This window comes from Leopardus geoffroyi, chromosome C1 (assembly GCF_018350155.1).
Source record: "Leopardus geoffroyi isolate Oge1 chromosome C1, O.geoffroyi_Oge1_pat1.0, whole genome shotgun sequence".
Lineage (NCBI taxonomy): Eukaryota > Metazoa > Chordata > Mammalia > Carnivora > Felidae > Leopardus > Leopardus geoffroyi.
In genome coordinates, this window is record NC_059328.1 from 153,883,579 (window position 1) to 153,897,745 (window position 14,167).

Consider the following 14,167-nt stretch of genomic DNA (forward strand, 5'->3'; position numbering starts at 1 on the left):
GCTATTTCTTCTCTGGGAAATCCATGAGATTTAAAGCTGGTCATGGGAACTCACTGGGTCATGTTATTCTGTGACAGGTTAATAACTTGAAGAAGTGCTTAATTCTGGGGTTGAATGCGTAATCTAAGCTGACCAAAATGCATTTGTTCTTTAAAATCTTGCTACTAGTAGTGTGGTCCCAGACGAGCAGCATCAGCATCACCCGGGAGCTTATTAAAAATGTAAAATGTGTGGCCCCACCACAGACCTACTGAATCACAATCTGCATTTTAACAAGGCCTCAGATTATTCACATGCACTGAAATTTGAGAGGCAATGCTCAAAACAAAGCAAAACAGAGAAGACAGAAAACCCAGAACATTCAGCAGTTTGAGCAACCCATTCAGATCCAAATCCAAAATACTTCTAGTCATTTACCAGCAGGCTATTGCATCCCTGATGATTGGTAGAGCGAGAGTGTCTGTGTATGCCACTGTTCCTCTGTGTGTCACTGTTAGGCATTTTGATCTAATGAATGACTACAGTTCCCAACTCCATGGGAGAATAAGGCAGAAAAGAAAACTGTTGAAAGAGACCCAGCCTCGCGCCCTTGGAACAAGGGGAGAGGAAGGAGAGAGATACTCTTACTGGCATGGCTTTTAAAACTATTTTTTGATAGAAACAAATGCTAGTAAAAATGTCTGATTTCTACGAAGAAAAGATAAAACCATCCCCCCTCCACTGGTGCTGTAGAAGTCAACGTAGCTGAGTCATCTGGATGTAAGAAAAGGGCAGCTTGAGAAACCCTCGAAGGCTACAGAGGCATGATGGGTTTCATTTCTTGACAGATTTTTGCTCCATTACTGCAGACATATCAAGGTTTACAAATTGAGACCACAAGCCTGGGTTGGCCTGGTTAGCAAAGGCTACACGTGCATGTGTATACAAGGGGAGAGTTGAAGAGGGGCATACTTAGAGGTTTCCCTAAATAAAAGTCACAGGCACATCTCCAAGGCTTGTAGCGGTGCTGAACTAACTCCCACGCAGCCCAGATCTTCAGAAATTACAATAAATCAAGACCTTCTCACAGAAAAAGGATAGGAAATTGTATCTTTGCCAGGTAGAAATGTCGTTAGACATTAGATAACCTGCATAATTTATATTAAGGTCATAATCCTTGAGGTTACCTAATACCTTGAATTTCTTTTTTTGAGGGGAAATTTAAAATCATTTTCATGTATGGAACATGAGCTCATTAGACACAGGCCAGAGAGAAGAATATTATGTACTGATATACAGCAAAGGCGGACACTATGTTGAAAAGAGCTACAATATGGACTGGGAACAGACGTTTGATGCTTGTGATTTTGCCTGGCCAAGGGAAAGACCATCACAAGAAAAAAGGCATGGGTCCAGTAGAAGGAATCAGAGCTGTCTTTTATATAACGGTTGGGCAGGGAAAGGAGGGGAAAGCTAAAGTAAAAATATAATGGGCAGTTGACTTTAATGAGAAACCTGTTGAAGAAGTGAGAATTTAGAAATTAAAGAAACATTATCATATCTTCCAGTGAAGGTTCACTGGAAAAAGTATGATCAACATGATTACTGGATTTAGAAGCCACTTTTCTCTGATGTTAAAAGTAAAAAAATAAATAAATAAAAAAATAGGGGCACCTAGGTGGCTCAGTCGGTGTTTGACCTTGGCTCAGATCATGGTCTCACAGTTCATGGTTTCGAGCCCTGTGTCAGGCTCTATGCTAACAGTGTGGAGCCTGCTTGGGATTCTCTCTCTCCCTCTGCCCCCGCCCCCCCATTCATGCTTTCTGCCTCTCTCAAATTAAATGAATAAAGTTAAAAAAAAAAGATAACCAAGCATGTATTTGTTTAAAAAACATCTTCATATATAACTTCACACTTACAAACAAAGGATAAAAAAGCAATCCCACTAAAATTTAGACCAGAGAAAATCCAAAACCTTAATTACAGAAACAGGTAATTATTTATCCTGACATTATTTATGATAGAAAAATTTGAAAATTAGTTAAAATGTTCAAGAAAAATTAGTTTAATGCATATGTATGACAGGATGCTAGGAGTCGAATGACATACACTTAAAAATAAAATACGTTTGTAAGAGAATGTATTACTATTACTAAGTTAGTTGAGCCCCATTCCATCACTTAAACTTCAACGAAATACACACTCATGTGCATGTACTCTTGCAAACAGCAACAAAGGAAAACCATATCTGAGGGAAAGCTCGCGAAAGTATGAAAGAATCAAGTATTACTCCTTGTGGCTCCGTATCTCCCGTTAGGACCACCACTGGTATATCTGGTCTCCCCATTAACTGTATTCTGGGCATTTCCATTTGAACGCTTCACCCTCAACACAATATATCTAGAGCTCAGATCATGATCTTACTTCTAAGATAATGTGATAGCAAACCTCCTGTTCCTGTTTATTAAATCCTTGAGTGTTTCTTTATTTCCTTTTTTAAGAACGTTTAAAATGTTCCCTCTCCTTTCACATCAACAAGGTCAACAAGATCTAGCCACTTGCCATTGGATCTTGTATCCATCCCTTTCGCCACCCCCACCCCCCCCCGCCCCCACCCCAGCTCATCATAGGCCTAGGTTAGATCCCATCAGCTCCACTCTGCATTGCTGAGTGACTATCTAATTAGCATCTATATGTGCCTCTAGATAATCTCTCTTTCCCTGTGTCCCCCTCCACTCTCTGCTTCCTTTGCTCCCTCCCCTTCATTCTTTTTTTCTCTCTCTCTCCCTCTCTCTGATTAAGCTCCCTATGGCCGTAGTAATCTTACAACTTGATTATCTCACTCTCCTGCTCAAAAATTTTCACTGGCTTCCTATAGTGAGTTGAATGATAGTCATCCCCCTCCCCCACAAAAGATATGCCTGTGCCCCCATCCCAAGAAACTGTGAATATAACCTGATTTAGAAAAAGGGTCTTTACAGATGTAATTAAGTTAAGGATCTCAAGATGAGACAATCTCGGATTATCTGGGTGGGCCCTAAATGCAGTGACAAGTGTCCTTATAAGACATGGAGAAAGAAGAGAAGGCCACGTGAGGAGAGAGTGAGGCCTCCACAAGCAAACGTGTGCCTGCAGCCACAAGTAGCCAAGACAGAAAATCCTACAGAAATTTAAAGAATCACATAATGAGAGTGAGAAATAAATAATAAATGAACATTTCCAGGATAAAAGGAAAATAGAAATTTGCAGACTGAATGCATATGGTGAGAATCAAGTAAGATACATCAGAATACATGCGAATGCACCTAGAAATATGGTCGGGGAAGTTCCTGAACACCAATGATTATCACAATATTTGAAAAACAGCCAGAAAAAAAATGACAGATTACCAACAAAGAATCAACAATGTTGTTTGACAACAACAGATGCATGAGAACAGAATTAAAATAGTCGCCCATGAAAACTCTCAAAAGTAGTTTTACATGAAAGATAATCAATGCATCGCATAAAATGTCAGCACTCATAAAACAAGGCATAGTCAACACTGACTAGACTACACAGAAATACAGACAATGCAGCGCTGAGCACTGTGAAATTACATGTATGAGTGATGGTGCGTGTAGGAGCACACAAGTAGGTCTATGTGACTGCACAGGTATACACACACAAGCACACAAAGGAACACATATATCCACCCTGATGGTAATGTACCTTCCTTTAGGAATCTACAATCTAGCTAAGGAGACAAACCAACACAGACAAAGGAATTAAAGAGCAATTACAGACTCAGCTGGGTGTTACTAACTGCATCAACAACAGAAGTTCAGAAGTGGGCAAGGTCAGCAGCATAACCTGTGGTGAAAAGAAAAGATGTGCACTACATTGGACCTCAAAATCTGCAACCGAGGATAAGGAAAAAGGGGGTGAATTTGGAGTAGAGAAGAAATGAGCACAGTATGTGGTACTGAAATAAGAGCATCTAGATTTCCATCACAGGGCCTATGTTGAAACTAGTGTGAAACAAAGCTGAAGAGTCAGTTCTTAAGTGGATTATGGCAGGGGTACCAGGGTGGCTGGGTCCGTGAAGTCTCCGACTCTTGATCTCAGCTCCAGTAATCATCTCACAGTTCGTGAGATCAAGACCTGCGTCAGGCTCCACGCCGACAGCACGGAGCCTGCTTGGGATTCCCTCCTAGTCTCTCCCTGCCCGCTCCCCTGCTCATGTTGGGAGTCTCTCTCAGTAAGTAAGTAAATAAATAAATAAACATTTTTAAAGGATAGATAAATTGTAGCAAATATTTGGAATCTATAATTACCAACTCTTGATATAAGCAGTAAAAAAAGTAAAACCCACTTTAACTTACAATTCATAACATATCATTGACATTTCAATTACCTTTGATGTCCCTTTTGTAGAAAAATATAAACCAGATCTTCTTAGAAGGAAGTAAATCTTTTTCCAGGACTTCTTTCCCTGTTCTTTTGCATGTAAGAAGCCATGGATTTCAGGATATGTGCTTGAACTCAGAAACATCTGGAAGAAAGTTAGACATTCTCATAGTATTTTTGAATCAATGATAGTGTAGCCTTATAGTAATCTTGTTAAGATTTCAAATATAACCATGTAAAATCTAACAGGGTCAATACCAGTTATACAAGCCATTATAGAAATGGGAATATAAATACAACGGAAAATAAATCAGTCTTTTGACAACCCAAGGCAAGTTCCAAATAAAAATATGTGCACAAAATATACATTCTAAGTGGTCAGTACTTAGCCAAACACCAAACTGGTAAGTTATTTAAATGTCCATCTTGAAAAGCTAGATTTTGCCTAAGAGTTAAGTCCTGATACGTTTTTATGCTTTTCTATGCTCCTCCCTGAGAACATATCAACTTCATCATAGTCAAAATAAAGACTACAATCTTGACTTCAGTTATTCAGTTGTTAAGAAAGTTGGGCTGAGTTCACCTCCCTGATGAGGTAAAGCAAACAGTCTTTTCTTTGTCCACCAAGGTTCTCGATTGTGGATGGCTACGGCAGGTGTTTTCCAAAGAGAGCTGCAGCACCATCTCGCAGCCCACATGCTCTTCTGCAAAGTGATCTTGCCACTGGCACATGAAGGGCTGGAGTCTGTTTCTCTACCTCCTTGAATCTGGGCACAGCTTCTGACTGCTTTGACCAATGGAATACAGCAGAAGTGATTGTCAGCTAGTTCCAGTTCTGGTCCTTAACTAGTCCTTCACTAGTTAACTCTTGGAAGCTAGCTGTCACATAAGAAATGTATCTTAGAAGGGGATCCTCAAACCTCCAGAGAGCCCATGTGCCTCAGAGATGACCCACCCAGCTAAACTCTTTCCATATTCCTGACCCGCAAAATTGTTGGCAAAATGTGAGTGGGCACTTAAGCCATTAAGGTTTGGAACAGTTTGTTACACAGTAATAATGAACTGAGACAGTAGGCATGTGCTGGTTGGGAAAGCGAGAATGAAAAGGAAGAGCTCTGTATGAGTGGCTGTGCTCTGCATCCTTAATAAGACAGTGGAAATGCATTAGCATCTCATTAAAAGAAGAAAACAGAAATCCCTATGAATAAACAAATGCAAAATGGAAAAACTGAAAGAGAAATTACTAGCTAAAATGATGTGACATATTTTAAAAGGCTACTCTGGGAAATGCTGAGAATAGATATGTATGTTTTTAAGTAAATTATTAAATTTTTTAATTTAATGAGCCACAGTTATTAATTAATTGACATGCAAAACAGGCAAGTAGGTTTTTTAGTTTGAGTGCTTTCCAAGTTATTAAACCAAACCAATTAAATTTTAAAAAGGGAGTCACAGAGGTCATACTAGAAAAAGAAGAAACGTTTTAAAAGTGGAAACATTGCCTCTGTGGAGAGAAAAGGTCAGAGGCATATGCAGGACTATCTGATTCCAAAGCTATGATTTTTCTTGTTTTTATAATTTCACATTAAAGTAATATAACTATATTATAGGAGAATTGGGGAAAGGAGGTGGAATAAAAACTCCAGCCCGCCACCCTGTATCCTAAGCCAGTAGTGAAGCACTGAGAGGGCCTGAGAGCGGCGGGGGGGGGGGGGGGGGGGGGGGGGGGGTCCTCAGGCATAGCTGCTGGGCCGCTGCCACTCATCCTAATATCCTGATGGGGTGTCTGTGAAACCCAGTAGCATATAAGAAGCTTTCAGGAAAATCTCTTGAGACTAATCACATTTCTAAAATATTGTGAAGAGCGAAAATGAAATATAGCCTATTAAAAGCCCATAGAAAACAGATCTGTACCACCCATTACAGTTACCAGTATATTTAAATACCAATATACTTAAAGTAGTATCTATTATGGAAATATTAAAAGTTGTCTTCTTTAATGGTCAGAAAATATTGAGTGGGTCTGAGGATGCCTGAAGGCTTAGATCAAACAGTAACCATTATAAAAACATTGCTCAACATTAACCTGTTAACAATGGCAGAGCTTGTGATGTGAAATCTACTAATCTATGAAAAATAAAATAACTGAAATCATTCTTTTATTGTAATGAAAATATCTTTTAAAAATGATCTTGTAAAGCCACTTCCAGTTTGGCAGAAACGAGCCCAACAGATACAAAACTAAGGAGACTCTTAATTAAATAACTAGCATTCTTAATTCAGCTAAAACATTTCAGAATTCTGCTCAGGTATCCAACATGGTTATGACACATGTAAGCATATGATATGTATATATATACATATGTATATATATATGTATGTATATATATACATATTATATCTGTTTTTCTCCTTTCACTTAATTGCTGAATATTTTACCACAAATGGATTGAGAGCACTTATTACAAAAGTTAATACTAAATATCTGTCAGTAAAATGTCTACACTTTACTGAGGATTTTGATTTTTCAAAAAGACTAACATAATCTTTAAACACATCATAGAACAAATTACTCTGCAAGTTTCCTTTCATGATACACATTCCTTTCACAGTTGGCCAAAACTGGGAAGAAAAATGGGGTTAGGAGGCTTTCCTGATTTAGGGAATTCTTTATTCAGGTTTTGTTCTTTCCTTTCCTATTCTTTCTTTTCTGTTTAGTTTCACCTCCAGCAAAAATTAATCAGTCAAGGTATACCATTTCAAAATCTGGGCATGTATAAATATGGACCTTAAAGTTCCCCTTTATCATGCTGTTACTTAACATACTTCAATGGGAATATATTTTACCTGCAAAATCTGTGTGGGGGATATTTCACCATTGGTTTCAGTTGCAAAAGACACCATATGCTCTGGAAAAAAATACTGACAAAAAGATAGAGGTTACATTATCTCAAAAGCCATGCTAGAAAAGATTCAGTATGACCAATATAGTAAGCTAGAGCAAAAGTTCTCTAAGTCACTGTGTTGAATATTCACCTGAAGTGTTTTGTTTTGTTTTGCTTTGTTTTGTTTTGTTTCTTTTTTAATGCCAGTGCCTGGACCTCTACTTTCATGTATCTTAAGGGGAAGGTGTGGGTAGGGCCCAAAGATTAGCAAACACCCTCAGATAATGCAGATGCAGAGATCCACATACGTCAAGTTACCAAACACTGCTTTCACGATGGCAGCGTGCTTGCTCCCGTATCTCTTCCCTGAGTCCTACAGCCATTCTGGCTGGCAGGTGCTAGAGGATTCTCAACTCCATTTCACAAACTCAAGGCTCATAGAAGTAGATGGTATAACCCAGGTCACAGCCACATGTAGAGGAGCCAGGACTTACAATAGGGCCACAAGCTAAAAGTCCAGTCCTTTCAACCTACTCTTTGTCCAACCTTGTTTAATCATAAAATTCACCTAGGACAGTTGTTTAAAACTGGAATTCCCAGGCTTCATTCCTGGGGTGTCTGATTCAGTAGGTCTGGGTAGGTCTTGGGTCCTATGCTTTTAATAAGCACTCTCTCCACTCCCAGGTAATTTTTATAATCAGACAAGTTTGGGAAAATATAGACCTCTATACTTCCTGGAAGGACAGGCCTTTACAACAGTTCTATTAACATTTGGTCTAATACTGTGTTCAATATTAGTTACGGCATTCCTGGCCTCTACCCGCTAACAGCCCTCCTGTCTCTCCACCCCAGTAGTGACAGGCAAAAATGTCTCCAGACATTGTCAAAACACCCCCAGTTGAGAACCACTGCTCTAGGTCTACAAAATGAGTGTACAGACTTGTTTAAATAATAATAATAATAATAATAATAATAATAATAATAACAACAACCATAATGATATATAACCCAAAACAAGCACTAAACCATATGCCTTTAACTATACTTTTAAATTCTTGCTTTTAACAAAGATTCACAACAAGAAAAGAGTTTCCCTTCAAATTCTAATTCTATTTAATTTTTATTAGTACTCTTTTATTTTCTTTGTCAAAGATCACTCCATTATGTTTTTATTAATAGGTTCAAATAAAAGAGAACATAAGAGGTCTTTCAGGGTTTGAAAATATTCTATTATAGTATGTATCATATATTTTTCATAAAGGATCATTTCAATTCAATTATCCAAAACTTAGTGTAAAAATACGCTATAGCTGCAGAGACAAAAACAATTTAAAATAATGAGCCCAGGGGCTCTTTTGACTTCTGCAGATACCTAGTCTTCGCTAGGAATGTGACACACATTTATTTTCTTTTAAAGAGCACTATAATGAAAGAAGTATTTATTGGATAATGCTCTGGTCTTTAGCTCATTTCTACTTAGCTCAGTAATTATTGCACTGAAAAAATATTTTGGAACAGCAAGATTCATGTCAATAATTTTTGGCTGAGCTATAGCACTCCAAACAATCATCAATCTGTTTTTACTTTAGAAATTTTCTTATTTAAATTTCCTACATTCTTTGAAAAGTGTTAAACTATAATATTTTGGAGCTGCTTGAGGATATCTAATAATTGATTTCCCAAATTAAATGTATATTTGTTTTCTTAAAAAGCAGGAAGAAGAAGAAATAGCTCCCCCAAACTACCTATCTGAACTTCTATGATCATACTGACTAATCATTGATAAAGTAAGAAAAAACATAATTATGATTTTAAAGGAACAGAATTCTGACCTACAATTTACCAAATAGGAAATTACATTTTATTCATAGTTACCAAATAGGAAATTATACTTTATTCATAGTGATTCTTTTCTTCACAAAAAAATAAAATAAAATTTAACAAATCCATTTATTTTCTCTAACTACTAATGGGGATTTCACTTACCATTGGGTTTTTAAAGAATTCATATTTGGCATAATTTTTTCTAAAGTATAGTTTATTTTCTTCTTCCATTCCCCAGTTAGATAGCACTTCCATCACCAGCTCGTGGTCTTCTATTGTTCTTTCTGTAAGGAATGTTTCAGTGAGTATGTCAACAGATAGATGCATGGATGGACAGATGAATGAATAGATAGACAGACAAATAGGCAGGTAGAAAGAAATGTGTGTGGACACATGTATCCATACAAATGTATAAAATATATTATGTATCTTTACTAAATACAGCAAATTTCAACTCAATTCTAGGATAGCCAGGTTGATAATATTTTCGGCAACTTTGAATTAGTAATGTTGATTTTTATACCAAAGCAGACTGTAACCTGAGGAGAAAAAATGACAAAATATCACAATGCACTTTTTGGTAATTCTCAATTCCTTTTATTGCCATGTAAATTATAATTAAGTTTGATAACAAATCTGCATTAAGAATTTAGGAGGTATTCTTTTTCTCCAGCTCATCGTGATGCCAAAATTAAAATATTTGCCTCAAGGTTGAACAATTCACCGTATTAAGAGATGAAAAATTTTGACAGGTTCAAAAATGCATTTGAGACACATAATCTGGATAGTTGAGAAAAATTAAAATAAATGCTTTAAAAGGAAAAAAAAATTAATGCAAGCACATACAATTTCAAGAAACCTAATTTCTAGGGGCACTTTATGCTTTCAAAACTAATGTTTAGGCAACTATATTTTGTGTTAACAATGAAGATAATTAGGTAGGGAGGAAGGCACTTAGGAGGAAAGGTACTTAAATGAAATAGGCAGCGACAACTTTAAAGAGGTGAACATAACATACACAACTCATATTTTAATAAGAAACCTGATGTCTATAGCAGTGCTATTCAAAGAGCCCCAAACTGAAAACTACCCAATGACTATCAGCCTGAGAATGAACGAATGAATAACTTGTGTAAATTTACACACTGAAATACATACTACAACACACAACTGTATGGGTGAATTTCACAAACATGATATTAAATGAAAGAAGTCAGACACAAAGAATAGTACATAGTACATGACTACAGTTACATGAAATTCGATACAGGCGAAATAAATCTGTGGTGTTAGAAATCAAAATAATAGGGACAGTGGGTGAGGGAGCAGGAGTATGATGGGAACCACTGGGTATGGGAAATACTATTTCTTGTTCTGGGTGCTGGATATCCGAGTTTATGTAACATTTGAGAGTTCATTGAGTTGTCCACATATGGCTTGTTCACTTTTCTTAAGGTATGTCATACCTCAATAACAGAAATAAAGAAACAACAATAAAGAAAAGTTACTGTGAAATTACTAATGTAAAACAGGAAGTGAAGAAGAGCCAACTAAGGAATACAGAAACCCTCTGCTTTTTTTAGGTGCTTCTAGGACCTTTTTGGAAAGTATCGTGTCTCAGACATTCAACACTCAGTAGTGATCTGTGACCTACAACACCTGAACCCTTGAAAGTAAAGTCATACTTAAATGGAAGTTTATTCATCTGAAAGGAAATTCTCGTAAGAGCTCAATGAATATGGATGACTTCAAGTTAAGTGTGTATCAACACTCTGGGTTCTGTTCCTAACTCCAATGGCTCTTTTTCTGTCTCACTGACAAGCTTCCATGGTTCCTCCCTCCTAAGATGTCATCTTTGGCTCAAATTTTTTCTTTCCCTTTCTTAAACTAATTCACTCTCTTCTCTTCAGCCATCCCATCTGTCAAGTTCCTTGAGATGGAATCTCTGGCCACAGTTGCTTTCACTTGTGCTCTAGTTCTAGCTGCTAGACTTTCCACCACCTCATACATAGTTTGTCTAAATCCAGAGTCAGTATAGTGATTCACCCAAAATATTAATTCCAGCAATGCCAATTCTGAGTATATAACCAAAAGAAGCAAAAGCAGGGTGAGAACAGATATTTTTACACTAATGTTCACAGTAGCATCCTTCACAAGAGGTGGAAACACCCTACTGCCCACCAACAGATGAATGGATAAACACGTACTACAAACATACAATGGGATACTTAGCCTTAAAAAGGAATGACACATGCTACAACAGGGATGGACCTAAAAGATATTATATGTAAAATAAGAATACACAAGAACAGATACTGCATGATTCCATTTATAGAATGGTACAAATAGACAAATTCATAAAGATGGGAAGTAGAATGGTGGTGGCCAGGGACTAGGGAGCAAGGAGTTATTGTTTAATGGATTTGGAGTTTCACCATGAGAAGATAAAAATGTTCTGGAGAGGGACAGTGGCGATGGTTGCACAACAATATGAATGTACATAATGCCAATGAACTATGCTCTTAAAAATGGTAACTTTTATGTTATGTACATTTTATCAAAATAAAAAAATAAACTTGAAAACAAAGTCTTCTTCTTTTTTCTCTTTCAAACTGGTTTTTCCTAAATTCTCCTATCTCCATTGCATCTTTATATCCACTCCCATGACCTCCACTTTTGCTATCCCCAGATACCAGAGATTTTCCCTCCAAGTGTCTCTCACACAACCAACAACCCCTCACTCATTCTCATGATCACAATCCCAATTTAGACCCTCACCTTTTCTCAACTAATCTCCAAACCTCTAGTTTCTTATTTTTGTAATCCAACCTGGACACTAATACTACAGCAAGCTTCATAAAACATATGTGTCAATGTGACTCTTGCTCAAAAAGCTTATCTACTTCCTACTTTCTATGGGATAAACCCATGGAGTCTAGCAGTTATACCATTCATTCATCCATCCATTTGGCAAATATTTCTTGAAGGCCTACCACGTGTCAGACATTCATCCTGGGGCTTGGAATTTTGTAGTGAATAAAACAGTCAAAAATCCCTGCCTCATGGAGTTTTCATTCTAATGAGAAGATACAGACTATAAATAAAATGCAACTCTTAAAAGGCAGGAATAAATACTACAAAGAAAAATAGAGCAGGGCATAGGAAAAGAGGAGGTCGTAGGGGAAAGGAATTCATTTCAAGAGCTTGCCGGATAGATCTCGCTGAGAAGGTAATATTTGAACAAAGACCCAAAGGAGAAGGGGGCATGAGCCAAGCAGACACCTACAGGAAGAACAAGAACAAAGCCTTTGAGGCAAGAGCAACGTTCCGTGTTTGAAGTACAGCAAGGAGGTTAATGCGGCTGAAGCTGAGTGAGCAAAGGGGCAAGTACTAGGAGAAGAGGTTAGAGAAGCAATGGTGATGAGCTAGAAGGAGGCCTAGGAAAGACCCTGCAGTTCATAGTGAAGCTCTGGACTTTCCTTGGAGTTTGAGGAGAAGTCACTTTGAATAGAGAAATAACACGAACTGACTTATATTTTCATTGGATTGCATCGGCTGCGGAGGAGAGCTGATTTTAAAAGCTTCAAGGTGGGGACATCTACGTGGCTCAGTCGGTTGAGCCGCCTAACTCTTGATTTTGGCTCAGGTCATGTCTCACAGTTGTGAGACTGAGCCCCACATAGGGCTCTGTGCTGACAGCACAGTGTATGGATCCTGCTTAGGATTCTCTCTCTCTCTCTCTCTCTCTCTCTCTCTCTCTGCCCTTCCCCCACTCACATGTGTGCTCTCTCTCACTCTATCTCTCAAAATAAATAAAAAAACTTAAAAAAAAGACTTAAGGGTGGAAGCAGGAAGCACATTTAGTAGAATATTACAGTTAATGAGGGGAGAGATGATACGGCTTGGATTAGAGTGGCAGCGGTGGAGATGTACAAAGCAGGCAGAATCTGGACATATTCTAAAGATAGAGCCAACAGGATTGGCTGACAAATCGGATAGGAAATGGAAAAGAGAGGGTAGTTAGGGGAGACACCAAGGTCCTCCACTCAAGATCTTGGAAGGATTGTGTTGCTATCAATGAGTCTGAAAAACTATTAAGTGGGTTGGGAGAGTCAGCAGTCACTGAGATATCCCATGGGAAGTCACATCCCTAACAATCTCTCTATCCTTAATTTGGTCTCCTTCTCACACAAACCAGCTGATATTTTCAAGCTTATGAAACCCAGGTTCACATTAAAAATACTATTTGCTAAGCATGATATCCGTATTTTTTGCAACTGCACAGGAAGAAAATTTCAATGTAGTCGGCAAAATGTTTGCTTGTTTGTTTTACCAACCTGTGTTTCTTTGTACCCATTGCCTCTCTCTACCACTGAAGAAACATCATATGTTCTGACCTCAAGCTACACTATACAGAGAGGAAAAAAAAATAAAGAAACGCATTTCCTCTACTTTTGAACTTCACAACAGACCTTACCAATCTTTGACAAATATAAGTGCTTGGGGAGAATCATATCTAGCCAATCCTTGATTGCCTCATATAAGGATCCACCTTCTATCTTCTGGGAAAGGAGCTGTAGTTAAGGTGTTGGTGAAGAAAAGGACGGAGTAGAGACTGCGCTAGATAATAATAAGTGGATGGTATAGGTCCCAAGTGACCCTGTATCCTGTCCCCTTCCAGAATGAGAATGCTTTCAGGGTGATGAGTCGATGGTGATAAAACACCAGATAAGTTTAACGGTGGTATGTGGCTCAAACCAGAGGGTAGCCTTAGGAGACATCTCGTTTCCAATAGAAGCCCTACATCCAGCATGGTGGAGAAGCCATAACTGAGGGCAACATCAGGGCAGATGAGTCCATGGCATCCCACTCTGAAGAAAGAGCATGGCAGTAGCACCACATCTCCAGCAGGTATAGGGAGGAGCTAAGACAAGAGTTCAGACTTAGGGGGCTGTATGGTTCAGTCAATAAGCTTGACAGGAACAGAACATGAACAGCTGGACAAGAGTTAGGCAAACACCTGTCCTGAGACTTAATGCCTCAGCAGAAGGTTGCAGAAGTGAAAGCAGGTCTGAATTTTCAACTGAGAA

At 38.1% G+C, this 14,167-nt stretch overlaps 1 protein-coding gene across 3 annotated transcripts in view; it reads right to left on the minus strand.

The window, feature by feature from the left end:
* The window catches only part of GRB14 (growth factor receptor bound protein 14), a 118,587-nt gene that overhangs the window by 18,003 nt on the left and 86,417 nt on the right, over positions 1–14,167 (minus strand). For all 3 annotated transcript variants that reach the window (XM_045480033.1, XM_045480032.1, XM_045480034.1), the window contains 3 exons: positions 9,240–9,361; positions 7,216–7,290; positions 4,376–4,513 (listed from right to left, as the gene is read on the minus strand). In XM_045480033.1, the coding sequence (XP_045335989.1) occupies positions 4,376–4,513; positions 7,216–7,290; positions 9,240–9,361 (335 nt within the window). The remainder of the gene's footprint in view (positions 1–4,375; positions 4,514–7,215; positions 7,291–9,239; positions 9,362–14,167) is intronic.